Source organism: Pleurodeles waltl, chromosome 8 (assembly GCF_031143425.1).
Source record: "Pleurodeles waltl isolate 20211129_DDA chromosome 8, aPleWal1.hap1.20221129, whole genome shotgun sequence".
In the NCBI taxonomy this organism is placed as follows: domain Eukaryota; kingdom Metazoa; phylum Chordata; class Amphibia; order Caudata; family Salamandridae; genus Pleurodeles; species Pleurodeles waltl.
Genome location: NC_090447.1, coordinates 1077256428 through 1077283716, shown reverse-complemented (window position 1 = coordinate 1077283716; position 27289 = coordinate 1077256428). Strand labels below are relative to the sequence as shown.

Genomic DNA, 27289 nt, shown 5'->3' with positions numbered 1-27289 from the left:
CTTATGGAATGGAGGGAGGGTGTCTACACAGAGCCCTAACAATCCAATTAGAAAAAAATCAAAAAAATCTGAATAAATTATTTTTTATGCTCAATGTCAAGCAAGCGGATTTCCCGTGCACATTCATTTAGGACCAAGTGGTACTGTGAAACACAGGCTCAAGATCCCCACAGCTGTAACACCAATGTAGGAAAGTAGACTATTATCTGGTATGATTGGGCAGCCTTACCATGTAATATTGTCACAATACCCCAAAGATGGTCCTTGGATTCACACTAATAAATCCTTAGCTCAGTTCTGGTAAAGTGGCAAAAAGTAGTCAGACTTTTACCAGAGGAATATGTGTAAGTATTTCAGAGTACCAACATGGACGATAAGTAACTGACACGTCTCTAGAGAATTCCACCAACTTATCAAAATAAAGTGTATTTTTATCTCAATTTAGATACTAAAATGAACGAGTAGCATAAATATAACTAGAGTTATACATTTTAGAAGCAATATTAACTCAGTGCAAAATAATTAATGAAAAATATCACATTATGGTCAATGGGAAAAGCCACTAGTGACATTTGGTAACCGGGGTCGGGTTACGTGGAACACTTGAAGGGTTAAGGTTGTGCAGGCCCTAGGACCAAGCCACAACAGTTGGTTCAATTTTATCCAGCCCGTGGACTCTGGGTGCAGAGTTGTTCTAGTTGTCCATGGTGCTGAACGGGAGCTGCGGGTGGTGAAGATTTTACTGCTTACACATTGCTGAAAGAAACAAGATGCAAAAACACAGTAGATGCCTCATTGCGGAGGTCGGATGCAGGTTGCACTGTGTTCTCTTAACTTGAAGTGTAGCGTGTGGGGGTCGGTTACTGGACTGGTGACCAACAAGCCTTGGCAGCAGTAAGCACAACTAAAAGCTTCTGGAACTTCAATGAGTCCAGGGAAGTGATGTAGGGGCCTGAAACTTGGCGGCACGTGAACCTACAACTTCCACAATGCACTGGACCACCAGAAATTGGGCAATCCCACAGACAGCCCGATGGCCAGTGGTTCTTTGGAGCCAGTGAGTGTTTTTACCTGCATGGGGATGGCCAGTGGTTCTTTGGAGCCAGTGAGTGTTTTTACCTGCATGGGGACTAGTACCACTAGTTCAGGTGAGAATTAGGGTACTTTCTGGCTTCCAAAGGGGTCCCTCTCTTCAGTGAGTGCCAAGTTTGAGCCAAGGACAAAGATTGTTAATGCAGTTCCAAATGTGGTACCATAGGGACAGAGTATCCCTATTTTGCTTTGGTGCTGTAGGCAAGGTCCTGTTGCTGGCGACACAGGTCTCCTCTTGCTCCTCCCTCAAAGTAAGTTATTCAGATCTGAGAATATGGGGTCAGGGGTGTGCCTTAAATCCTAGATATAGAGGTTTGGAGGTTAGAAGCTAATAGGCTAGTAGTCAATGGGCAGCTAGCTCTTGCAGCTCATCTGCCCCTTAGGTAACCACATCCGGTGGGGTGGGTCACTTTTTCTAACCAGAACCCTCTCTTCTGCAACTCCTAAACATGTCAGAAAACTAAATTTAGTGTGCAGACCGGGCTGCTCACCCTGGAGGTGTGGTCAGCCTTCTGGGGGTGTACATCACCTTGCATTTCTAACGTTTCACCTGTCCAAGCGCAAATGTGTCTGGGGAAGGGGGAGGGAGGTTTCCTCCAATGGGAGTCAGCTCTGATCCATATCAGAGGCAGTGCAGCTTTTGAAGCTCAATACCTTGATGTGCCAGTTCACTGCTTTGGAGTAGGGAAGTGCAACCTTCTTCCTGCTCAAGCCTTTGTTCCGGACTACTGGGAGTGATCACACTGCCTGGCAGGTCGGAATCTTGTCTTGGGCCAGCAGGCACGTGAACATATGGGTTGGTCAGCCAAAGCATAGTGAAGCTGGGGTACCCAGGTGGGCAACCTTTAAGGTTGCCACCTAAGTACATGCCATATCACCCAGGGCACAAGATTCATGTCAGGGGTGAGAAGGCATGTTGTTTGATTCCAAACATGACATATTTTAGTGGTACCATAATGGAGCCACTTACCTTGAAGGTACCCAGTTTGTAGTCCATGATCTTATGAACCGCTAACACTTATATTAGTTTCTAAGGGGGAACTCCAATATAGGGACATATAGGCTTGCACATATATCTACACACATTTAATTTGATGCACTGCCTCCTGGGCTGAGGAGGCCTGCCTTAGGGATGTCCAACATATATTTTAGGCAGTTTATTTGACTGCCACACATGGTAAGGGCACAGTCGGGTTTGCGTGCAGTTTGCACTGCTCCTGCAGTCTTCAATGGCAGGCCTGTTGTCAGTAATTTGCCTGGGTCACTCAGGGTGGCACAAAGCCATGCTGCAGTCCTGGGGACCCCTTTGCCACATATGTTCAGGGTACCACTGGTACCATATACCGGGTAAAGCAGGTAAAGTCTATGCCAATTTGGAATTACCAAGTCAAACATTAGCAGATTTAGGAGACAGCACATGCACTGGGTTCTGGACAGCAGACTCCAGTGCCTTATCAGTCATAACCATCAGCAATTGGGAGAAAAGGTGGGGAGTGACTACACACAAAGGGGAACTTTCCTACACTGTCCTGTGGTTGTGGAGAGACCAAGGGAATTGCTCTAGCACTGAATCGGTCTCCGAGCCAAATAGACGAGACCCACCAAAAGGCATATCCATGAGTGACACCTGAATATCACCTGAGAAGCATGTGGAGCTCGTGCCAGAGCAACAGACTAGTGCAGACAGCTCTACCTAAGCAATCAATATTGTTCAGTCCTGATCTAAGAACATATTTGACAGAGCCTTGTACATCTTCATTAGTATGCACAAGACTGGCACAGAATTCCTCTGGGACTGCAAGCAAGATTTCTGCGACCATGTCCTATAATGCTGGGGAGTACAGACCCAGCAAGCAGCTGGTGTTGACTGTCCAAAGTGCGAGGCTAGCTGAAGAGAACATGAGTTTCCTGAAAGCCTCAATTCTTTTTGACCTTCTGTCTGAGGGGTCATAGTGACGGAGGTGGGATTAATCCTGCTGGTAGATGCCTGAACTTACAGGCTCTCAGGAATAGACTGCTGCATCAGGAAAGCATGTCACCCGGAACAGGTCTGTGGCATCATAATGTGTTCACAGGTGGACAGGAAAAACATTTAGCCTAGGTACCTATGAACGAATCAGCCAAGGCTTTGATGTATGGAAGCCAGGGATTGGGCGTAGTTTGCCAGGGCTGCAATACTTCTGTGAGGACACTGGTTTTCAGCTCAACACGCAGTCACTACGTTTAGGACCTCTGCAGCTTGTCTGATGACTAAAGCCAATAAAGGCTCTTTTTCCACTGAAAGACCAGGGGAGAACCCAACCCCATGTCAGGGAAATTGTCCAATCAACAGGCTTCTTGAAGTTCCAAATAAAAGTTATCATATTGTGGAGCAAATCCATCCACATCATTTCCATTGTCACCAAAAGTTTGACGACTCTGGTCAGAGTCCAATGCAAAAAGCTATTGGAGTGCTGGAGGGTGGCTCTTAGGTAGAGATGCTGTTATGTCAATATCACAATGAACAGGTGCTGGACGCACCTAAACTGTTCCGGGGTGCAACCTTGGCCGAAACATATCTGGTTTCAAGTCTAACAAGACAAAAGGATCCACATCCTCTACCAGCCTTGTTGGGGTGTGAGTCAACACGGCAGGAACTGGTGTGGATTGTGGTGCAGCATGTGAAGTTAGTTCTGGAGATGGAGCTGAAACCAAAAACAGATTCAGAAGACACAAACAGCGCAGAGGATGGCTCTACCAGCAGTAGCTCGACTGGATACATCTGCAGATATAATGGGCCTGAAGTCACATCAGAGGAAGCGTGTAGAGTGCCAAAGATTTGCAACGTCTTACATGAATGCCTCAATCTCTTGCAACATCACAAAGAGCAACGGAAATCCAGGTTCACTGAGATCAGCTGTAGAATCGGCCTATTGGGGAGGGAGGGACCAGGAACTTACCAAGGGGCACCTTGATGTTTTTGCAATTTCTCTCAAGTAGAGTGGTGAGGATGAGATGAGTCCAGCTTAGACTTTTTGTTTGTTCTTGGACTTCAACTTACTAGAAGACGTAAATCATGACAAAGACCTGTCCCGGAGCAGCCCCAAAAGCAGGAATGGTCTAAGAGTAGAATAGGTCCACTAGTTCGAATTTGAGTGGGGCTTGTGTGATTTCCAGCAACGTTTGTGACTAAAAGTTTGGTTTCACAATCCCAGTTCACCTTCAGATGGATAAGAACAGTCGTGGTCATCTGGCTGAAATCTCCCTCTAACGTGTCTAGCACAAAGGGGTGTTTTTATAATAAGACAACTGAAATCCTAAGAAATGGTCCCCAAGTATGAGTGTGCATTTGTCTGGGAATGTTGGAGACACAGCATACCACGTTTGTTAGCAAGCCTATCTGACTGTAGCCTTGAAAAAAGCACAAAGTGAAATAAATGTCCAACTAAGAACGGGATGCTTTCCTAGGCGAAAGTACAATAAGATAAAGAAAATAAAACAGCACCGCAAATGTGGCTTATTGCTAGGAAAATAAAGCAATGCTGAATAAAATGTAACTGAATCAAAGGGCACAGCGGTAGGCCTAGTTAGCTAAAACAACATGTCTATAACAGGGCTAAAATAGCTGTACAACAACACTTCTCATATGATAGAGTCGGGACCCGAACCCAAACATCAGAGGAGCACTTTGTGGAGATCTGTTACAGACACCTGCTTGCTAAAGTACCTGCAAGGTTTAAACCCTGTAGTCTCAGGAAAGGACCTGTTCCCTTGTAGACTAGAAAATTATTTTGATAAGATTGCCAACTGATGAGAAGAAAGAAGATTGCCAACCGTTGAGAAGAAAGTAGCAAGCTCAGTGTCCACATACAAAGGCACATGAAGAAAAAACTGAGGTCAGCACGTCAAGGTGGTGCTTAATTGATGTGGAGTCACATGTTATCTACTGGCATACAGGAGTTATGCTGGAATATTTTCCAGATCCAGTCTAGCACCTGGGAATATTCTAAAGCTGAACAATCTGTGGTTATAAGTATCCATCGGAAAATCATTTTCGGGAACCTCATCTGAAATTAGGAACGCCCTTCTGATGCAATTGTGAATAACTCCTGACAGCATCCTTCCAAAAAAGGCTCAAGCCTTCCTATTTTCAATACATATAAATTGTGGTCCCCCTGGATTGAGCAACTCCTCAATAAGGAATAACTGCATCAAAGACTTTTGCCCAAATATTATTTAGTCCAGCTCCACAAGCAATTTTTGTTCAGCTACTTATAAACTTCAAAGTGACTTTTCTCTTTCACTTCCCTGACCTCTCCCTTCGTACCTACCTCCCTTTTATGCTTGGTCTGTAATTTTTAAGCATGTCTTGCCCATGCAATTATTGTTCTATGTATGGCACTCTAATACCAACAAGTGAAGCTGTGCTATAGATGTAGATAAAATTAAATAAACGGTTAAGCATGGCACAATGTGGGTATTGATCTTTATTTAGAGAAACATCTATGTGGTTGCACTGTATAAATTGGGGACCGCAAAATGTCACAAAGCTTACTTTGGCAAAACTCTTTTTCTCCATTGTCTTCAAATACCCCAGTAAAATGTGTGCAATTAAGCACTCACTTATCATGAATGTCTGCCAGTATGCTGAAACTGGTATCATGGTTTTCCTTCCATCACATCTCTTCCTTTCATCTTTATAGAATAGATTCTCTTAATTTGTGAACTTGCCATTAAGTGTAGCAAGCTTTCTCAATCAGTTTGCTCTCTTTCATAAAACCCTGGCAGGTTTTGTAAATGCTCGACACCAGTCTATACCCCTATTACAATTATGTTTCCACGGGTAACCAGACCTATATCAATTATCCCAGTTTCTTCAAAAGCTGGTGTAAATGGAACGCCTATGATTATAACTTTGGATCCAGGAAGGATAAACCTCTTACAACTCTGGTGGCTTCAAAATGTAATAGTCGACTTCTAATTCCGTTTCCTATTTCTAAGCTGTACTACGGTATACGCTTCAAAAGGTGGATGGTAAACAGCCTTGTCAATGTTAACGTATTTATCAGACTCTCCAATTCTCCTCAAACAGAAAAACTGTCCACAGACATTGTAACCACTAACAAGGCTAACTGTCACTTGGACTAAAAATATGCACCTTCAAATTGCTGTCTCTACAAAAAAATATAGAGTATCAAATTTGCAACAAGACAAAAATTCATGACCATAGGTAATAAGAATCTTCATGATTTGGGGGCTTGAGATCCATGTAGGATGATTGATGAATGGGAATTGCCTACCAGAGGTCACAGGGCAAGGGTTCTAAACGTAAATACATTGACTACATTAATCTTTAATGACCCATCCAATCTCTGGAAAGCCTCTTTAGGGAAAGCATGCCGTCACTGCTTACAAGCAGAGTAAGATTACTTCACTTGGGAATGATTGCTGCAGCATTGCTTCAAGAATAAGACGTGTCCATCATTAAATATATACAGAGCATTTCTTCAGCATGGCCACAACGAAAGCAGAATGTCAATTGTTAAAGCCTTTACCAATACCAACTGCGCTCACACACACAAAGACTAGCAGTCACACACTGCAGGAATCACTCTAACACCCTTCATAAACTACCAGCTACACAAGCCACTGGAGGCATTCTCATACCTCTCATACTTGAATCTTGCACTACCAATAGCAAGCCCACACCCATAACAGTTGCAGTCACACACCAACAGAGGCACTCACATCCCACATTGACTAGGAGTCAAACATTAATTGCAGAAATCGGTCCTCCTATAGAGATGCAGTACAGCACTACCAACAGCACTTTCATACACTAGCAATCTCATACTACCAACAGTAGCCTCATAGGCCAGCAGGTACATACTACTGATAGCCTTCTCACAAATCTATAGTAGTCGTCTCCACCTTAACGGCGCTCGCCCCCTCAAAGATTCGCAGTTACATGCTAGACAGCACTCACACACCTCACAAGAGAAGCCACACTAGCAAAAGCACTTACAGCTCTCCAGACTAGCAGTCACACATTACTGACAGCACTCTCAAAGTCCTCACTGACTAAAGGTCACATATTACATACATGAAGCACTGCTGCATCCCTCACAAAATAGGAGCAACACCAATCGGTCTGTCTCGGAACTGAGAGTCTCTTCATTGATTGGTGAGTATGTGTGTTTGGTAGTGGCGAGGGGCAAGTGAGTGAATGCACGAATAAGTTTATGTATGTATAAACAGATGCTGGGAGGATGAGTGACCCAATGAATAAGGAGTTGAGCAATGGCATGGACATAAGCATTCAAGCACTTTTAGTTTCGAGCCACACCTACAGCCAATTGTCACTGGAATGTTATTTTGCGGCTACTGCGTTTTCTGCATAATTTTGGAATTTCTGCACAACTATGGAATTGCTGCATTTGCCACATAGTAATTAATCTTCCATATAACGTGTAGTTTTTAACAAAAAAAAATGTTTCTATTTCAAAATAATCAAAAGTTATGAAATCCTAGTCGCATGTGTTGCAACACAGTGAAAGGCCCTTCACAAAGTTTGGGATTCAAAATGGTACTAATGCGGTATAACCACTGGCCAGATAGCATTAACATGTGCAAAATAATGTGGTAATACTATCCCAAAAATGAGCTGCATTGCACAGCATAATTTGCCTGTTCTTGTAGCATAATTTAGTCAACCCGTCTGCATATTCTGGTCTTCCCCTGATTTATAATTCACGCCCACAGACTATGCCAATGCTGTGTGGCATCCGGGTACCCTTTTCAGGAATTCGTGGGGAAAGGCGAGAGATTCCAGTGCCTCCAAGACACCGAGCACTCAAACGTACTGCACAATCCGCGTCAGACAAGGTGCTTAAATCGCTCTTGAATCAATGTGTATGGGATGTTACGATACTAACTTCCTGTGCATCTCCAATGTTGCAGGATTAGATTCAGGAAAAGTAGGAGGGCGTCGTCGGATTTTCTCTATAAATATCAGTGAACTTTGGGTTATGCTTCAGATACTCGAAACAAAAAAAAGCTTACCTTGGGTAAGAGCATTTAAAAAAAAAAAAAAAACATTAAAAAGGAACACGGGTTGAAATATTTAAAAAGAAATGTTGGATGAAGTGGCACTGAAAAACATGCATTCCCTTTAAGGGACAGGGAGAGACGCTCTTGAACAATCCCACCCCAGTCTGGGGGCTGCTACTTTACACTGCACGAGCAGCTCTAAAATGGGTTGTTTAATTAGGCCACTGTATCTGCACAGAGAGCTACAGGAAGGGACCCAGGGCACTTTACCTTGTAAATAAATCCGCAAATTAAACCCTGACAGTACCTGAGAGGTTAAAGCTTTTAAGACGCGAAAGCAGGCAGCTGAGTGCAGGTTATGCAAATAGATTTAAATGTTAAACACATCTTAAGCTTGACTGGCTGATGCTCCAGAAGCTACGCAACTGTCAAAAGGATATGGACATCTTTGTCACAAACATGTCATGCTCGTCCTCGTGAGGGGGGAAGGTCTCTAAATCCTTCTCCAGCTGCTGAAGTTGCCTTTCCATCTGCTTTAAGTTCTTCTCCAGGTTCTCTGCTGAGACTGAAAGAAACAAAATGGAAAGAAATATGATTGACTTGCACGAAAAAAAAAAGCTTCAAAGCCTGATGCAGGGGGGTGGGTGGAGTAAATGTGAAAGGCACGTGTTTTTCCTCATGTTTACTGTGTAAACTGTTCGCTGGTTTTATAGAAAAACAACTGGTGGGTACTGCTGGTCGTGGGCGTTTCTTACAAATTCCGGAAGCCGTGGAAGACCCCAAGTGCACCACAGCACACAGGATTAGCAAGGAGAAAATATGTATTGACTATTTTCCTTCTCTGCCACCAATGAAAGTCTAATTAATTCAAATGTTTAGCATGGGAGTCCATTGCTTGTCTTTTATTCCGTATTCATGTTTCTGAAGGAAGGCATTTGTTGCCGCCGCTTTTTGCGACCCCCTCAACCTTCTACCCTCTCCACGCGCTCTTCCCCATTTTGCACCAAGATGAACGACTGGGTCAGTGGCTTTTCGTAAAGTCGCTTAACTACTGATATCTAATGTTCTTACATCGCCAATTTTGAATCTCTAGGATTACTTGCATTAACATAAATATTCGCCTCAATGGTGGGTCGCAACTTTTTAAACGGCATCATTTGGGGTACGTGTACTCAAATTTTACCAACAGGCGGCACGTTTTTAAAAGCAATGCGTCAGACCGGTCTACAATTATTTCTTAGCTGAAACTGCTAACCCAAATGACGTTCCATAACGTAGGAATATATTCCATGATCGTGTGCTAACTGGTGCCCTGAAACTTTTACAAAGCTAGAGCACTATTATCACCCTGGGCAGGGTTACCTCTGTATTTCAACAGCAGGGGTGTGTTTCAACATCATAAAAGTGCAACTAAGAAACACCGCAAAACGCAAAAAACAGACCTTAAAAACACACACACAAGCACCACATTTCAATACAACACAAAAAAGCAAAATACCACAACATAATGAAAATAAGCAACCTCATACAACACAGGTGCTTTACTTTGCTCTTGGGTTGTCCAGTGCTTCGTTTTTGCTGAAGTGTTGTATTTTGTTCATGTGCTACGTTGCAAGGAGCTGTGGCATTATATTGTATTAGAATGCTGTGTCATGTTGTGTTGGTCAATGTATTTTTGTGCCCCGCTGCCTCTATAATGTGTTGTATTCATGTACAGAGATTTGTTGTGGTAATGTGTCAGTGAGTTGTTGAATTGTGCAATTACTACTGATGTTTCAGTGTGGTGTTCTCTTGTGTAACACTGAGGTGTTGTTCTACTGCAGCTATGCTGACTCTTTATGTTATGTTCTTGTTGTGTTGCTATGTTGTGACTGAATTATGTTATGTTGGTGATTTGTTGTGTTTTCTGCTGTATTGTATTTGTAATATTGCATTGTTGGTTCACAATATCATTGCCTTAAACTCAATTCCATGCTGTGGTGCTAAAAACCGTTTGCACCAAACACTTGGCTATTTACCGCCAGAAACGTGAAGGTGCTGACCAAAATGTTTTGACGTCTGGCCGATAGTTGTGTAAAAAACAGATGTCTCGACTTACTTTTTTAGTTACAAACAGACAGCATGAGGGGTTAAAACACCAGTTGCAGATGTCGGTTTATAGCCAGCAAGTGTCAGATAAAACTACTGGTAAGAAAGCTCAGGTGGTTACGGCGCTCACTGCAGAGATCCTTGTGATCAGGAGTTTACAGTGTTTAATAATCATGAATAAACACAAGCTTTCTGCTAAAGCACGTTGCATGTAACCTGGAATTCACAGGTCGGTACCTGGTAATATTTTTTAGTGGGCTAATGTGTTAGTTGTCAGATTAATCTGTCCTGTAAACTGCAGGCGACGGATGCCTCGTGGGAGAGGTCAGCAAGTTAAACAACGGTTGCCGCCATTTGTATGAAACCTGGAAGGCTTCCGCTAGAATACTTGCAGGTAGTCACTCAGTCTATCACTCAAAATGAGTACCGATGGGCAGTAATGGACAGAAATAGCTAAGCACCAAACAATTTAGTTAGGACAGTGTGCTATAACTAGTCATTAGTATAATTATATGTACATCGACATAGATAACTACAAAGTATTATATTTAAGGTGTGCTGAATAAATATTACCTGGCTCCGTTTACTTAAAGACAGAGAACAACTTATACTGCAGCCTATATTTTCTATTGAGGACAACAAATCACTGGACACCTCCCAGTCCGGGTTCCGCAGCAACCATAGCACAGAGACAGCTTTTCTTGCAGCCCGATGAGATCCGCGCACTCCCAGACCGCGGCCACACCGCAGCACTCATACTTCTCGACCTCTCAGTATCTAATGCACCAGACTCCATTACGCAGGAATCCACGGAAAAGCCCTGCAATGGATCCACTACTTCATATCCGGAAGAACAGTCAGGCTCTCACCCTACATTCCAAACCTGCAGAAGTAAGCTGCGGGGTTCCTCGTGGATCCTGCCTGAGTCCAATATTCACCATACATATGGCCCCACTTGCAGCCATGAGAGGCCATGGAATGAACATAGTGTCATACGCCAATGACACACAACTCATATCCCTCACTGAAAACCCGGACAAGTCCAAGAGGAACTTCCACAAAGGAATGAAAGCCGTCGCCACCTGAATGACAGAGAGCTGCCTCAAGCTCAACTCAGATAAGGCTGAGCTCATCATCTTCGGAAACTCCACTTCAGCCAGGGACGACTCTTGGTGGGCCACATGTCTCAGCACCCCGCCTTCTCTTACTGACCACGCCCGCAACCTAGGAATCATCCTTGACTCCTCCATTTCAGTGACCACACAGGTAAACACGGTCACCTCCTCCTGCTGATACAACCTCCGCCAACTCTGACAGATTTTCCAATGAATCCCAGTAGCCTACAGGAGGACAATTACCCACGCCTTAGTCACAAGCAAGCTCAATTACGAAAAAACACTCTACAGTGGCACCACAACAAAAAACATCAGAAAGCTGCAACTCAACCAAAACGCAGCCGCCAAACTCGTCCTGAACCTCCCCCGCCAGGAACATATCCCCCAGCTCCTGGGGATCCTCCACTGGCTCCCGGTGAAGAAACAAATCATCTTCAAGCTACTCACCCACACATAAAAAACCATTCATAACATCGGACCGGCCTACCTAAATCACTGCATCTCCTTCCACAACCCCTCCGCTCCGCCTAGCAGGCACTGGCCATCATCCCACGCATATGGAAAAACCACTGCCGGAGGAAAGTCCTTCACCTACCTATTATCTAAGAGAACCCTTTGTTTTCTGGGTCTTTATCTTGGGTACCCTTCACATTTTTAAGTTTCAGTTGAGACAGCGCACGTGCTGCTGCTTGCAAGACATTTTGTTAGCTTACAGTGGGCTTAGAGCCCGCCCAATGCTTACCATTGGTGGGCTTCGTCACTCATTTGCTTGCTCCTCTGGTTAATATGAGCCTACTTCAATTCTTCATCTGATTCACTCTCCCCTGGAGAATCGCCACAGTACTTGTGTCCTTCCACTGCTTTTCTTGTGGAAGGTACTTTTTTATTTTTATTGAAATACTCCCTGCAAGCAAACATGTCGAAGACACATGCTTCTTTTTACAAACAATTGGTGCCAAAATAGTCATTTTGCTCTCCTCATATATAATTTTAAAATTTTTATTTTAATTTGTTTCCTTCATATTTGCTTCCTTTGTTCATGTTGTTTCTTATCCCCTCCCACTATCCATGTTGCTGTTTGCCCCATCCTGTCTGCCATGTTGTTGCGTGCCCCCTCTCGATGTCCATGTCGCCCCCAACTCACTATAGCAAAAAAAGTATTATGATGCAGCCTGCACTTACCGTGTCACAGCAATTCCTTTTTAACTTATAGACACGCATCCACCTTCCTTGTTGTTGCCTGCTCCACTAACCCACCAGAGGGGGGGGGGGGGGAAACCTAGACACAGACACCGTTTGCTGCATCATAGTACTTTCTTCACCCAACAACCTCCGTGTTGCTTGCCCTCCCTCCACGATGGATCCCTTCCAATCCTCTTGCCAGCAATTTAAAAAAAAAGTATTATATCATAATTTCAGTTATGTTGCACAGCAGCTGCACTACAGTACAACTTGAATAATAAACACTGACCAAGCTAATAGCTCTCTTGTAGGCAAGATCTATTGGCTTTACTAATGCTTGTTGTTCCCACTGACCAGCTGCTCAATCTGGAGGTGTGGTCATATGCATTGGGGCTCTCTTTAACTAGTGGCATAGCAAAGGTGCCTTGAGCCCTAATGCAAGGAAGGAAAATTCCCAGTATTTCTAGTAAAATCAGCCATCACTTGGGGTGAAGACGGCCTCTCTAAACTCTGGGCTCGGGTGCCACTGCCTCTGCTACACTATTGACAGCTATGCCCCTGCCTTTAATACCTGCTACTTCTTGGTCCTATAGAGCATGAACATAATGGTTGTCCCTGCCTTTGGATCCGGACAACCTGGCAGGAAAATGGGTCATGGGCATGGTGGGAGAGTCAGCCTCCAAGACCCCAGCCCCATTTGGGCAGCAGCTCAACACATAGTGAATGATTGTGCCAATGCAACCCTGCAGAAGTCGGATGTCCAGCTGATCTGAATATTTTCAGTTTTCTAGAAACACCAGACACAGAGTGAGGGGTCAGGGCAGTACCAGAACATACTGACAATGCTGACAGGGAAAAAGCAGACAGTGTTCATCTTGTAATCAGGCCAGAGCAGTCCCCAGCTGAACTGAGGCAAATTACTTATCTAGATTTGTTTTAAAGACCCACTTTCTCACCCTTCTTGTGCATGCGAGCACTGTGAGCAGCACTACCAGATAAAAGGTTTCCAATATTGCACCTTTGTCAGTTTTTATTTAATTAGTTTATATTTAGTGGTCATACTACATGTCAACTGTATCGAAGAGCTGCACAAATAGCAGCGGAGGTTCGCAGCAGATGGGTTACACCTTGTAAGAAGATGCCTGATCTGTACAGTTTGCAGGAATATTAGGTGTTCAGACCTTTCCCACAGAGGAGTACCTTAGTGAGACTGAAGGCCTGTGAGTCAAACTCACAACAATCATCTTTGTAACCCAAACTAAAAAGACAGAGCAAACCAAACTAAGACTGTGCAGTGAACTTACATTGGCAGCAACAAGGAAAAGCAGAAGGCTAACGGAATGGTTGACGGGAAGACTAGGTGAGGCTAGGTACAAGTAGGTGATAGGGAGATACTCAAAAGATCTTTTAAGCCCATAAGATCCGTCCAAGGGTTGAGGTATGTGTATGTGGTATAAAATAGTTTGAGAAATGCTGTCAATAAGCATAATAGTGAAAAGAACATACACCACACCTGCAGGTTCCAGGCACCAATCCCAATGAGATAGATGATGAGGTTGAATGTCTACTGCAGTGATCTATGCATTATTGCAGGCTAATAAAAATAGTAATGTGCTTGCAGTCAAATATTTTAGAATTTAGATCATTTATGAACACTGTTGGTAAATACCAACCGATTTCTACACCCCACCCCTCTCCCTGCTTTGGTGAATACGCTAGAAGCGGAGCACGAGAACGTTTTTGCTCAATAGTTAACTCTTCAGCTTGAAGAAAGAAGAATTTATAGTCACTATTGTACTTAAGTCGCTATTCAAGATGGTGCACATAAAACACGGTGGGATACTTGTATGTTTCTCCTCAACTGCAGCTTCCCCGTTTTGAAAAGTCTACTTATGAGGGTAACCATGTGTCTTTTTTATATTCATTGAGTGCGACCCTCCACACTTAGGGCTAGATGTACCAAAGGGTTTTTCCCATTCTGTGTCAATGGGAAATTGTGTTCGTACATATGGCCCTTAGTCTCTATTCATAAGATTCCGACTCTTCACAGCAACCTTACAATTGAAAACTTTCTTGCGAATGTTTCTGCTGACGAAGGGTGGCATGTTGGTTCGAAATGCATTGGGAAAGGTCTAAATGGATTTGTGAACTTATTAACAACAAAATGAATTGGAAAATTAAGAAATAAAGAATAAAAGAATGTGTAACAGGAAAAGTTTGTTTTGTTATAAGAAATTGTATTAAACTTTTTAATTTGAATAGACTCAAATATGTAATTTTGGCAATAATATTTGATTAAACAATTTAACTAAACGTGGCTTAAAAGATACGAGGCTATGTACTGAGGTTTGATTGTGCATAAATGCACTCCCTTTATTTAAAAAGGTAGCTTTAACAGTGCACACAAAAAAGATTGTACAGACTGATTCATGCTGCTCCTGAACTCATCAGAAGGGGAACCGGCAGCTAGGGAATCATCTTGGAGGTACGGTGGGAGAGGGGGCGTAACACTGACACTATATTGTGTAATCATAGAATTGTGGATTATTTAGTGCCACTGTGTGATTAAAGTACTTTCTTTCTTGTGACGACAATCACTGGACTGAGTATTAAGAATGACGCGTGCCAGATTGAGCACCCTTGCACACTGCCTCCCTGAGAAACTGTCCCTTCCTGCAGCATGGCATGACCATACCCCTCGTTCCCAGAGTGTTTGGTTTGTGTATGAGGAGTGTTTGCGTACATGTGTGGTGGAGCATGCAGGTAAGGGGTCCCTCTGAAATTATGGAACCAAGTTTCATGGGGCTTCATCAGAAAATCCAGAGTGTTTCCTGTCTCCCCTATTCTGCACGTCCCCATCCCCACCTCAGCCAATTTATGCAAAGTGAACTTAAAATCAGATCCCTGAAAAACGTAAGTAAAATGTTAAATATGAGTGGCCTGTGGGCTTGCGCCAACTGCAATTTCTAAATATAAAGGGGGCCCCTGCGAGCAAGGTATTCTGTCACCCTTTTACTGCATGGAGCTACTAACACACATGTACAGAGATGAGGACCAAGAACAGTAGGCTTTTTTAAAAAAAAGTAAAGTATCTCAAAACAACAGGTATCATGTGAAGCAAACTATGTGAAAGGCAGTGTACAACATCACTCAGTGTCAACTACGAACAGATACAAATAAATCGAGTACAACAAAAAAAACAACTAGTAAGGAGAGTGAAAACGCCATAGGATAGTCACAATACCATTCCAGCGCCAGAACTGTGTGTACACTGCATTACACAATGTCTTCAGACTCTTGTGATAAAAACAATTGCCTGAAGTGGTTCTCAGAAGTCCCTTGGATACAGACTTTCAGCAAAGATGTTAACTTGGTCCCTACAATATATTATATCTTGAATCCACTTATGTGGTGAAGGTGCACTTTTACTCATCCATGCCATAGCAATCCGTCTTCTGGTTAACAACATGGTCAACCATGCAAAAAGCCTAAACTGGATGGGTATAACAATAGTGGCAACCAGCAGTGCCAGAGCAAGTGCACGCTCCAGTGGTAGACGATTTCAGCAAACTAAACACTGTTTTGCAATAAATATATATTTTTGGACAGACCCAAGCCATATGAAGAGCAGCATTAGTCACTTTGCACTTTTTTACATTCAGTTTGTGAATTTGGCCATTCTCTCCGGACTGTAATAATAACGGTGTACAAACTTAAAGTGGTTTCATGGAGGTCCTGCAGTTAACCAGTACATCTTTAATTTGGAAGCACGTATAGTCTCATACCTGATCTGTGATCGGATACCCTAGATCAGGCTTCCAGTTCTGCTTAACCATCAGTGGGTAATGTGTCTGAGCTGCTCTTGCCTCCGAGAACAAGTAAGAGACAGACGCGCCAGACTCCGAACGCGGAGTATTTTTTATTAAGTACAAGTACGAGTTCTGTAGGGGAACTGGGAAAGGTAAGGAAGGCAGCTTTAGCTGCAGATCACAATCTGCGATAATGCAAAATATCTAGGGGTGTGTTCCTTCCTTTGTTTTATATTCCATAGCAGACATGAATGCATTTTAGGGATGAGATTCCCCCATTGATGCTATGTTCATATTATCTAAAAACAAAAAATATCTGTCATTTTACCCAGTGTAGGGGGTTTCACAGCCAGAAAGAACGCGAGACAGCTCAAAATGTAGCACCCCTCCCTTAATGTCATCTTTCAAAGTCGAGAGCCGGTACTTTGCCTGATGAGCCTTAAATGTTTGGGTCCAGGGACGCGTGTCCCCCTTTTCTCATAGATCTGACCAAAGTCGACCACCGGATTCACGGTTGCTGTCTACCCCACATTAATTTAGTAAGCAGCTGTCACAGCTAACAGAAGAAAAACGCCGGGACACGTGTAGGTATATTAGCAAATAAATAGACATTTTGGCAAAATATCTATTTTTATGAGGGGGGTGCGTCCCTTCATCGTGATTGGTAATCGAATCCACCAATGGATACGAGCGCCGTAAAACTAATGCAGTGCCAGAGTTATGCTTTATCAACTCGGAAACGTCTCTACTGATATTAATGCCCAGATACTTGCTCATCCTATTTCAACAGGTAGCCTTTTTGTTTTGGTACAGTAATATTAATTGATGGAAACATCTTGGACTGCCAAATTTTTAACTTCTCCAATAACTGGGTCCAAGTTACCTTTTGTTTTTGATGATCAATTATTAACCTGTGCACATCATACAGTGATATTATTAAAGATTTGCCACAAATCTGACTCTCGTTGTGAATGCCTCTCGTAAAAAGCAAGCTAGTGGCTCCACTGAAAGGAGAAAAACTAAAGGGGATAATGGGCATCCCTCTCGTGTACCCCCGTTCAACTATACACAGTTCTGAGCATTTCCCATTTATTTTGACTCCAACACATGGTTTGGTATATGACAATTTAAGAAGCTTTTGGAAGTTGGTTCCAAGGCCCATGGTAGAGTAGTTCATGCAAAAACGGCCACTCCAGTGAGTCAAATGCCTTTTCTGAGTCCAATAGCACACTCACCACCAACAAGGCACCATCTACCCGATGTTAGAAGGTCTTGAGACTGTGTAGGCTAAAAGCAATGGATCACTGGGGAATAAACCTTGATTGTTCTGGTAAAACAAGGAATTGAAGGAGCTGATGCATTTGTTGAGTCAAAAATGTGGCAAATATTTTACTATCCATTTTCAATAAGGTAAAAGGTCCCTAAGGTGCACAGTTGGTAGGGTCTCGCCCAGGTTTTAATACTACAGAAAATAGTGGCTTCCAACATCGACAGGGGGGTTTGGCCATTTTCAATGGTAGCATTATAAACATACAGAAGCCTAGGTGCAAGAGGTTCTACAAACTAAACAGGGAGGCCACTTCCTCCAGGAGCCTTACCACTGGATAAGCTATGTCTAATGCTTTGAACATCTACAGGTACTAAGGGGGGAGTTTAATAACTCTCCCGCTCTTCCCTTAAAGGATGCTAATGCTATCTTATCTACATAAGCTAAGGTGCTCTACAATGAGCGCTGTACAGTGTGTATGAAATGTGGATCATCTTAGAGAATGTAGTAACAGTATCTTAAATATCCATTGGGGAAGAAGACATATGGTTGTTATCTATGTCTAGACAGACAACTGGAGCATTAATTGAGGAGGAACGTGTCATCCAAGCAAATGTTCTACCGGGTCTATCTCTCTCTCCAAATACTTGGGCATGCGCATGTTTACCCAGATATAGAAGCTTGCAGTCCGCAGATGCATGAATATGGTCAATGTCTGTTATCCATGCTAGAGGGGCTGTCTCTTTCATTCTAAATTACTTTGCTTCCATGTCTTTTAGCTTCTGCTCTAGTTGTCTCAGTGTTCCTCAAAGCAATTTAAGGATACAAGCTCCTTTCAATATACATATTCTTCTTATATATAAACCTTGCATTCTTTCAATAAAGTGTCAATCTCTGAAACTGAGCCAGTGCTCAACTATTCTAAAGTTGCAGCTTTCCCATCAAAGTAGAATACTTGGTCATGACGTTTGTACTGTCAGATGCCAGATTAGAAGGCAGGGAGGTGGACCCTGAAGAAAGGGTCCTCGAAAAACAATTGCACCAAGGAGTGGTCAGACTGAGTTCTAGGAAATATATCTACGTCTCGGATCATGTGCATCACTGTGCACCACACTAAACACATGTCTCTCCGTAAGTACAGATCGTGCACAGAGGAGACTTATGTAAAAACTTTTGTTTAAGTTGACGGAGGGCCTCCATGCATTCATCAACCCACATATGTGCTTTAAATGCTTTAAGGCGGATCCTGCTTTTGAGAGTTGACTATCAATAGACTGACATCTGGTACAAATGCATGGACAAGTCAAGATTAATAGAAACTGTAGTGTTTCTAGAGTGCCTACAACTATTACAAATCTTCCCTAGCTCGTCAGTCACACACGTGCGATAGAGAAAAATTCACTGTGTTTCGGATGAGGATTACTATTCCCCAGGAGTATGTGGAATATGAGGAGAAATAACTATGGTGACTGCCAAGAGTCTGCAAAGTTCTTATCATAGGTGAAAGATTGGTCTCTTGTAGTACGGCAATATCTATATTGTGCCTCTCAAAGTATGCTAATACTTGCCTCGCCTTCCATGGATTATTGATGCCTCGAGTATCCCAAATATCACACCTCACCACAAAAAGTGGAATCAAGAGAACTGACAAGCTGTGTGTACCCAGAGTGTAGTTGAGTGAATCCAAACTGTACATGCCCTATCATAGTTACGTAATAAATCTTACCATCCCTGATGTGAACTGATGAGTTACAACCAGCCCATCCAACACCCACCCCAACCCCAAAAGTTAGCAAACCACACAAAAAGAAACAAGATAAACAAAGAACCTATTGCAACACCAATCAGAAATGCTTGAAGTGCACTCAATGCATGTAGGTGCCAAGGTGCGCAGTACCAGCCGGGTGGCTGAGGCCCACACCGAAATAAAGAATACAGATGTTATCATGCAGGTAAGCAGAAAGAAAATACAATGTATTATGATTTCCAAACTCTCTACACCAGACTTATAAAACTAAAGCAACTATGTAGATCGAGCATATCTCCTGGACCAATTGCCTAGGAAATAATTGTGTCACCGCATTAAACTATTAGATAATAATAAGTGTCCCACTCTCCTCGTAAGTGGAGAGCAGTGCCCGTAAATGTGATGCCTAAATTAAGGGTCAATACTGTAGTCGCAGCAACTATACAAACCTATAGAACTGGATGTTTCAGTGAACCTTGAAGGGCAGAGTTCTCACAATAGAGGGGATTATTCATTATCACGAAGTGGATTCACCACGTGAGTGGGGGCCACTGGACAACATTGGATTGCTGGCCCCAGATCTTGAAGGACTCCCTGGAAATACTACAGAGAATTTAAGTTGGTGCGCAAAATCTTGATTTAAAAAAACGATTGTCTAGCCTCTTGAACTGGATGAGTGAAATTCGGACAGAAGACTATTGGTGCACCATCATCTGACAAATCTGGAGAAGCTCCGTTAAGTTGAAGACTTTGGTCGCTGTACCCATAGTTAAGAAGAAGTGCTATGATAGGGCGAGGGATTTGTACCGGATGTGGCCTCAGGGCAAGGGACTGGTTGGCATGTTCTATTTTGAAAACCACAAAGGCGGCTCAATTTCCAAACAGAGAAACTACAAGTTTTTCAACAAAACGTTCCACATTGGCACTCCTGGTAGATTTCACCATACATATATACAGATATCGTTCTGATGAGAGTGGGTCTCTATATCCTCATTCTTGACATTGACGGTCTTCGATTAATTTGTGATTTTGGAGAGGGCATTAGTAGAACGATGCTGAGAGTTTTCTATTTCGGAAACCCTGGTCTTCAGTTATTTAAGTCTTGGTATTGCTCATCAACTCATTTCTAAAAACAATCCATCCTGGCTGATAGTGTCTATTTTGCTGTCAATGGATTGAACGCTGTTTTTTTTTCACTGAGTAGTTCTGGAACATTATTTGTAGTTCCAGTGCCAACCTTAGATGAACCTCCAAATTCCCAGCACTCGGTTTTTTATCAAACTGTAGCTCAGATTGACTATTATCCTTCTTGCCTATGATATTTATTTTTTGAGCTATAAATAGAGGAAAAAAGGAGAGCACGGTGACTAAACAGTGTTAAATGACGTAGTGGCCTTCCAACGACTTTCTGCTGTATGTTTTATAAAGCACTGCTTGTCATTTACCACCATGCCCCTGGAGATGTCCCATGCACATGTGAAGCACAAAAACACAGCCATGCGTGAGTTCAAGGGGGGATGCAGAAGCAGGTGCTATGTTCACGTTATATCGAAATTGAGGTAAAAGGGAGAAAGCATGCACCTTCAGTCCAACAGAAAGTAGAATCACCAGTGTGACTGAGTTCGCAATCATCAAGCGGACCATGGCCGAATGTGATACCCAGGCAATGAGGCAGCGCTGGGAAGCCCACATTACACAAAAACAAATATCAGCAATGCAGAGGCAAAGTGATCCAGTGGATAAAAGTGATGAATGCTGGAACACAAATGGCCGCCAGCCAGCTTGGGTGTCATCAACCGATATGAGTAAGGCCACCGTTAGTAGTCCCTGTCAATGAACGTAAAACAACAGTTGCTCAAAGAGGTACAACAAAATTATCCATGCATTAAAATCAGTGCATAAGGGCCAAAACTAAAACGAAGGCTTCCAGTCACACAGGAGCCTGGTTGGGGGGTGGAAATGTTCAAAGGAAGACAGCAGTGTTGTAAGCCAGAAAGTACACAAATCCAGTATCACAACCAAGCCAAATTTCCTGAGGCTATCTGCCTGACTGCAGTCACAGGTCGCGACTAACCATTGCATCACAGGCACTAGTATATACAGGGATGGTGTGGGGCCTCAACTCCACGGATTATCCCTGATGCCTGCCGCCACTAATAGTCTCTTGTTGTAACTGTGGCACAGCCCGTAGCTCTGGCACCAGCCCCCTTTAGCGGCTTGCTCCCACGCCACCCCAACAGCCATAGCAGGATCAAAGAAAGGGCCACTGGCTGCCTGAAAGCAGTGTAGGGCCGCAGCACACCCAACTCACCATCCAAACCCCGAGCTCTATGAAGGACAATACTGGCAGGCTATGCTGCAACTGTGGCCAATACTGTGGCCCAGGCACGGACCTCATTAAGTTGTATGTTCCTGCGTCAACCTGCACAGCCAGGTTGATGCAGGGTCCGGCACGTTCACTGACCCTCCCGGAGTGTGCAGTGGCTGCCCGACAGCAATGCATAGCCCTGAGTCACCAACCTGTACCAGCAGCTCCAGGGAGGGCACACAAAATTACACTGCGTACACCAGCTCTGGGACCACTCCACTCCCTGGTCGTTTGCAGTGGAAACCTCAACTCGCAATTCAGCATAATCTGCCCCCTGCAGAATCAGGAAAAGAGCACACAAGCTTGTAGACGCCGCAGGAAGTAGGCAAGACCAGTTATAAACCCAAATAACAGCTGCCTGTCATGAAAAGGCAACTTTATGAAATTGGTCTGGTGAAGCACGCCACTCAAATGACCATCTTTGTTCCCGGTTCTCTGGCTAGGAACACATAGTTTTTCAGGCCCTTCTGAAGGAGCTGGGAATGTACTCAAGGAATGAGAAATAAAGGTCTGCTGTACTTAGATTGGCGGGTGAGCTCACCTTTATAATTCCCCTTAAGAATTACTGAAACCCAACAGTTGCAGACACTTCTGAGGTTTAAGGCAAACGTAAAAGGCCCTTTTTTCCTGCTCGTGCCACCAGGAACCTATGATACAAGAGATGCAGTCAGCTTATAGGCCCATACCTCTTAGCACGGGTAAGGCTCAAATCCCGTGACAGTGCTAGGTTATAATGAGTGGGGTGGGGGGGCGAGGGGTTTGGGAGATGGAGCGGTAGTGGGCAGGGGGCGTAAACAAGGAATAATCATCGCATTTCCACTTTAGACAGTGCTCATATGCCACTGCCTTTTACAGGAGAAGGGTTGTATTAGGTATTATACAATGTTACAGTGTTTCGAAAGAATGCAAACTTTTTTTTTAACCACTTAAGTGCTGAGGTTCCCCCACCCCCATTCTCACATATCTATCTATTCACACATACATTCATGGATATATACAACATACACACATATATTTCATTTGGGGGCACTTCATGCTTAAGCCTTCAAAACTTTTACTGCAAAAAATATCAGGACAAAATGTGAGTATTATTCCCAACAAATGTTTGGGATTCCAAAGGTGCCCAAGGTTTGTGAATTCCTCTGGAGGTAAATAAAAAAAACAGCTAAAAGTTAGCAATTTTTGTTTTTTTTGGAAAAAAGGGACAAAACTGCTTTGCAAAAAAGTGAGGGTATATGGTTTTTTTAAAGGCATAAAAAAAAACAATTGCTATTTTAAGAGTGCCATGTTCACATCTTTTAGTAGCAAGCAGAGTTGAAAAAACAAAACAAAAATGTTAACAGTTTTACAATGTATTCAATGATAGTCAATATTTCCTTTTTGTGTGATTTCTACCGACTTGTAATTTGTGGGAGGAAAAGGTGCAAAACCCAGGTTTCAAGCAGAAAGCTATACATTTCTGTACAGTAGGCATACTTCTTACTACAGCAAGGGGCAATTTAGGTAGCTAGCTCACGATTTCCATAAATAAAAATAAACCAATAAAATTAAGTAGTAAAAAGAGAGATCGATAATACCATTACTTCCAGAAGCTTATAATGATTTTTCACTAAGTACCAATCATGCATCAATTTAAAAGATACAATTCAATAAATTAAAAATGGGTATGAAAGAAGGCTATGCATTTTTTTTAAATGTACCCAAGAATCTGATAATGGGAATAGAGGTTATTAATTTGACTCTTAGTATATGATTACCCATAATGTCTTGTAATTCACAATGGATTTTGCAAACAATTTTCTTTCCTGGGCACTGACTTGCATTTGGAAGCCAAAAACAAGGGGAGCAACTTGCCAATAAATGCTCTATTATTGTGCATTTCAGCTCTTGTCCCGATAACAATAGTGCCCCATGTGTGTGAATGGGTCTATCGGCCGCAGCAGGAACGGGGCAGAGAGGGCAGTGTTTAGTCAATCTAGGGCCAATGTCATCTTTAAATGGTTACAGCTTTGGTCAGTTTCTATATTCCGTGTTAGGCCAATTTACTTATGGGGTGGTGGGCACCGTTTTTTATTAGAAGTGTGGGAATGCAGGCTTTTAAGATTTTGGCCATCGGCTGGAACAGTCCGAGGTTTCTGTCACATAAGTAAGAAGCTGTGCCTTGCAACCCATACTTTAAGTTTTGCAAGTCCTCTGGGCCAAAATGTGGTGGTATAAAAATCAGCCACGCCACCCTTGATTCCCTTGGGCGACTAGTTTTCAGAAATAGCCAGGTTGGTAGGGTTCTCTGGGTGCTGGGTGTACCCAGTCCTAAATGTTGCAGCCATCAGCAAAGCGAGGGGATTAGGTCTTTTTCGGCCTATTTTTGACCTATGCAAGTCACTCTAGGTAAGAAAATGTCACAATCCACATTGACACAATCCGCACCATCTCGAATTCCCTGGGTCTCTACATTTCAGAATAGCCCAGGGGTAGTAGGGTTTCCTTGGCCCGGCCGGCCCAGAGCATAAATACTGCAGCACAATTGGGATTTCTTTGAGTATAGTTTTTCCCTTGGGGACAGAAATATTCTGGTACCCAGGCTCGGCCACTAAGTCAATATGATCTAATGTGTGAACCCATTATTTTTTTCACTCTAATCCCTTGGTTGCCTAATGGCCTTTCTGCAGCCTAGGTGGGCAGATTGATGCGTTTACCTCTTATCTGATGGGGGAAATGGCCAGAAAGCCCTGCCCATATAAGACCAGGAAAAAAATAAGAAACACAATGGGCTGTGTATCCTGTCCATCTTGGCTGTGGACTACCCCATCCCCCCCTCTTTCCGAGGTAGCAGTCCATCTTTCTGCCCATTTATGGGGGAGCATGGATGGTTTACCTTAAATCTTCCTGCGCCTGAGGGCACTATGCATACTAGATTCCAGGGACTGCTTTCCCAAAAAAATAAAAATAAAAAAGAAAGAATGATATGAGGTGTAGGCCTGTCCTGGTATTGAGTCCTACCCTCGGATAGTCTTCCTGCCACATGGGAGAGGCATATGTTTTATCCCTTCTCTGCCGGACCATATGTCAAAAATTCAAATTTCCTCTCATTTGCCCTGGGGGTGACTGCTGTATGTGTGTTGTGGGCCCAAGGACCATAAATATTGGCTGGGATCCAGGAGTGGCAAGAGTGCGGCCCCATGCCAGATGGACCAGCTTCCTTCATTCTGTTATTAAAAAAATCCTTCCCCCAAATTATCCATCAAACACACACTGCGCTGTGAAGCACCATTAATGTCTTGCACTAGGCAAAGAAAATGACAATGTGCCCGGGTTACATAAATTAAACACTCCCCTCTGCACAGATTCAAACTCCAAAGTTTGAAACTGCCGTGTTGTCTTTCACCGGAGGGAGGCAGGTTTCCTTTTGAACAGGGAAAGCCGGGGAGTTCCCTTGGATTGTCATGTGTCCCACCCGTGGGAGGCCCTCCTGTGTGGCCTAGGCAAAAGGATGCTTGCCCTACACGACGAACATTGTGTTCATAATCAACGTGGAACGTTTGTCCACTTTTCATGCATAATAGTCGACGCTCCATATGAATAATCCCAAGTACAACTCCATAATGGCATGTGTTTTATTCTCAAACTCTACATTTATACGTGTATTAGTCCTGATTACTTCCGACTGTGTACGACCTAAATATGTAAAGAGACACTTGTAGTAAACACACAATGTGCATAATATGATCACAAGCATTACTTTATCACTAGAGATGCACACTCTAAACATGGCCACCACGAACCTTTCTGGCACACACGCTGGATTCTACTTGAATTCAACCTCACCCTCACAAGGATATTCCAAATGTCCAAATATATATATTTATTTTAATGTTAACACGACAAATAACACGATGACTGTCGTTTATTTATCTTTTCCAGTCCTGAGTAAGTATATCTAACTAACTCACGTTGGGGGCGCATGACCTCTTAACAGGTTACCAAACAAGATTTTACCAATTGTAATGCTTGCATCAGTATTATGTTTCAAATATGGTCCCGATGGGCATTTATGTCACATGCTCTCGACCTAAAGGTGCAGCTGCACGAAGGAAGTCCCATTATGTAACCCAGCTACACAGTTCCTTCTATGTCAGCCAGAGGCAGAATACACATTCCTCGCCACACATCGCATCGGACATGCTCGCCTAACACGCACAAGCCAGCACAGACGGCACTGGATTCCGACTAAATGGATGAGCATTGCTCCTGTGTGGGAGAAAACTTTTGCCCTTCATAATTTAAATTGTAATTAACTTAACTGATACCTTATTAAACTAAATTGCCTTCTAGGTACTGCCCTATCTTGCTACCTCCAAGGTGAAGGGATCAATTTTTATAACCCTATCAATTACTTAATCTAAACTTTGCGTTTTTATGCCTAACTGTCCCTCTGCCATTTTGTAACTTCATTCTATGTCAATGAAAGAGGACTGACATCACCAGATCAAGATTAATTAGCACTGCATTACCCGGATAGCCCAATCTATTGGCCTTTAAACCTACTGTTCATCACTTGAATCTCAATCAGAACACCCTTACCACTCAAGACTTATGGCCTAAAATTATAGTGCCCTTAACCACACGAGTGTGCTGTGCCTCACGTGTGGTACATTAAAAAGTATGCCCACACAGTACTTGTGATGAGATTGAGTTGGCATATTACTAGGCTATCCATTTGGACTGTATTTTATGAAACCAAATTCATCAACACCCTTATCATAAAGTCCTGATACAGTATCAGCCTATGGGGTGAAAAACGTGTTAGCACCTTCTTCTGAATCATGAAACTGCTAATTCTATGAGCAAGACCAAAGCTGAAAAACAAAGATGCCGAAAAGATATATCTCCTTTAAAAGAAAACCTATTATGTTGTTTTGAAACGCTATTCAACAAGTTACTTACCTTTGGTAATGCATTATCTGGAAGAGACAATAGATACCTTTGAATTTCCTCAGGCGTGAGACTGGTGAAATTCAAAGGTAAGGATTTTATGACTAGAAGTCTCTGTTAGGTATATTGTTTGATTTCTAAAAGCAGATTGCCTCCTCTAAAATGCAACAGCAAATAAACACTATCTAAACTGCAAATTCAATGAGTGTTCCTTGTCCACGCTCTCCCCCTTCTATCGATATGTACTGCTGTCCGCAAAAACAAATCTGGCAAAATTAAGTGTCTCTATTGTGATTAAGTAGAGAAATGAGATTACTGAAAGATGTTGCCAGTCTTCCCCGAGTACAAGAAAATCTTGGACAAAAAACTACCTTGTGCAGTGGTTAAATTTCGTCCCCCTGCGACATCTACTCCTATCATGATTTCAGATCTGTTGCTATGGCTTTCTCATGCTGAGTGGCTCTGTATTGATAAACCTGGCAGCAGGAATTGCTTCATCACCTCTCCCCAATTTTTCAGGCTTTCAGGGCTGTGATACTTAGTGTGAAACTAAGCATTTGTGCCCAACACTACTCTCCATCTTGCCCACAAATGGCTATCACGGGACACAAACCTTTAATATGCAGGGGACGAGGCAATGGCTACAGCTAATGAGTGAGG

The 27289-nt window shown here is 43.1% G+C and overlaps 1 protein-coding gene across 4 annotated transcripts in view; it reads right to left on the bottom strand.

Annotated features, from left to right (window-relative positions):
- Nucleotides 1–27289, bottom strand: part of DIAPH3 (diaphanous related formin 3) — a 1960340-nt gene that overhangs the window by 573966 nt on the left and 1359085 nt on the right. For all 4 annotated transcript variants that reach the window (XM_069205304.1, XM_069205305.1, XM_069205302.1 and 1 more), the window contains one exon: nt 8563–8686. In XM_069205304.1, coding sequence (XP_069061405.1) covers nt 8563–8686 — 124 coding nt within the window. The remainder of the gene's footprint in view (nt 1–8562; nt 8687–27289) is intronic.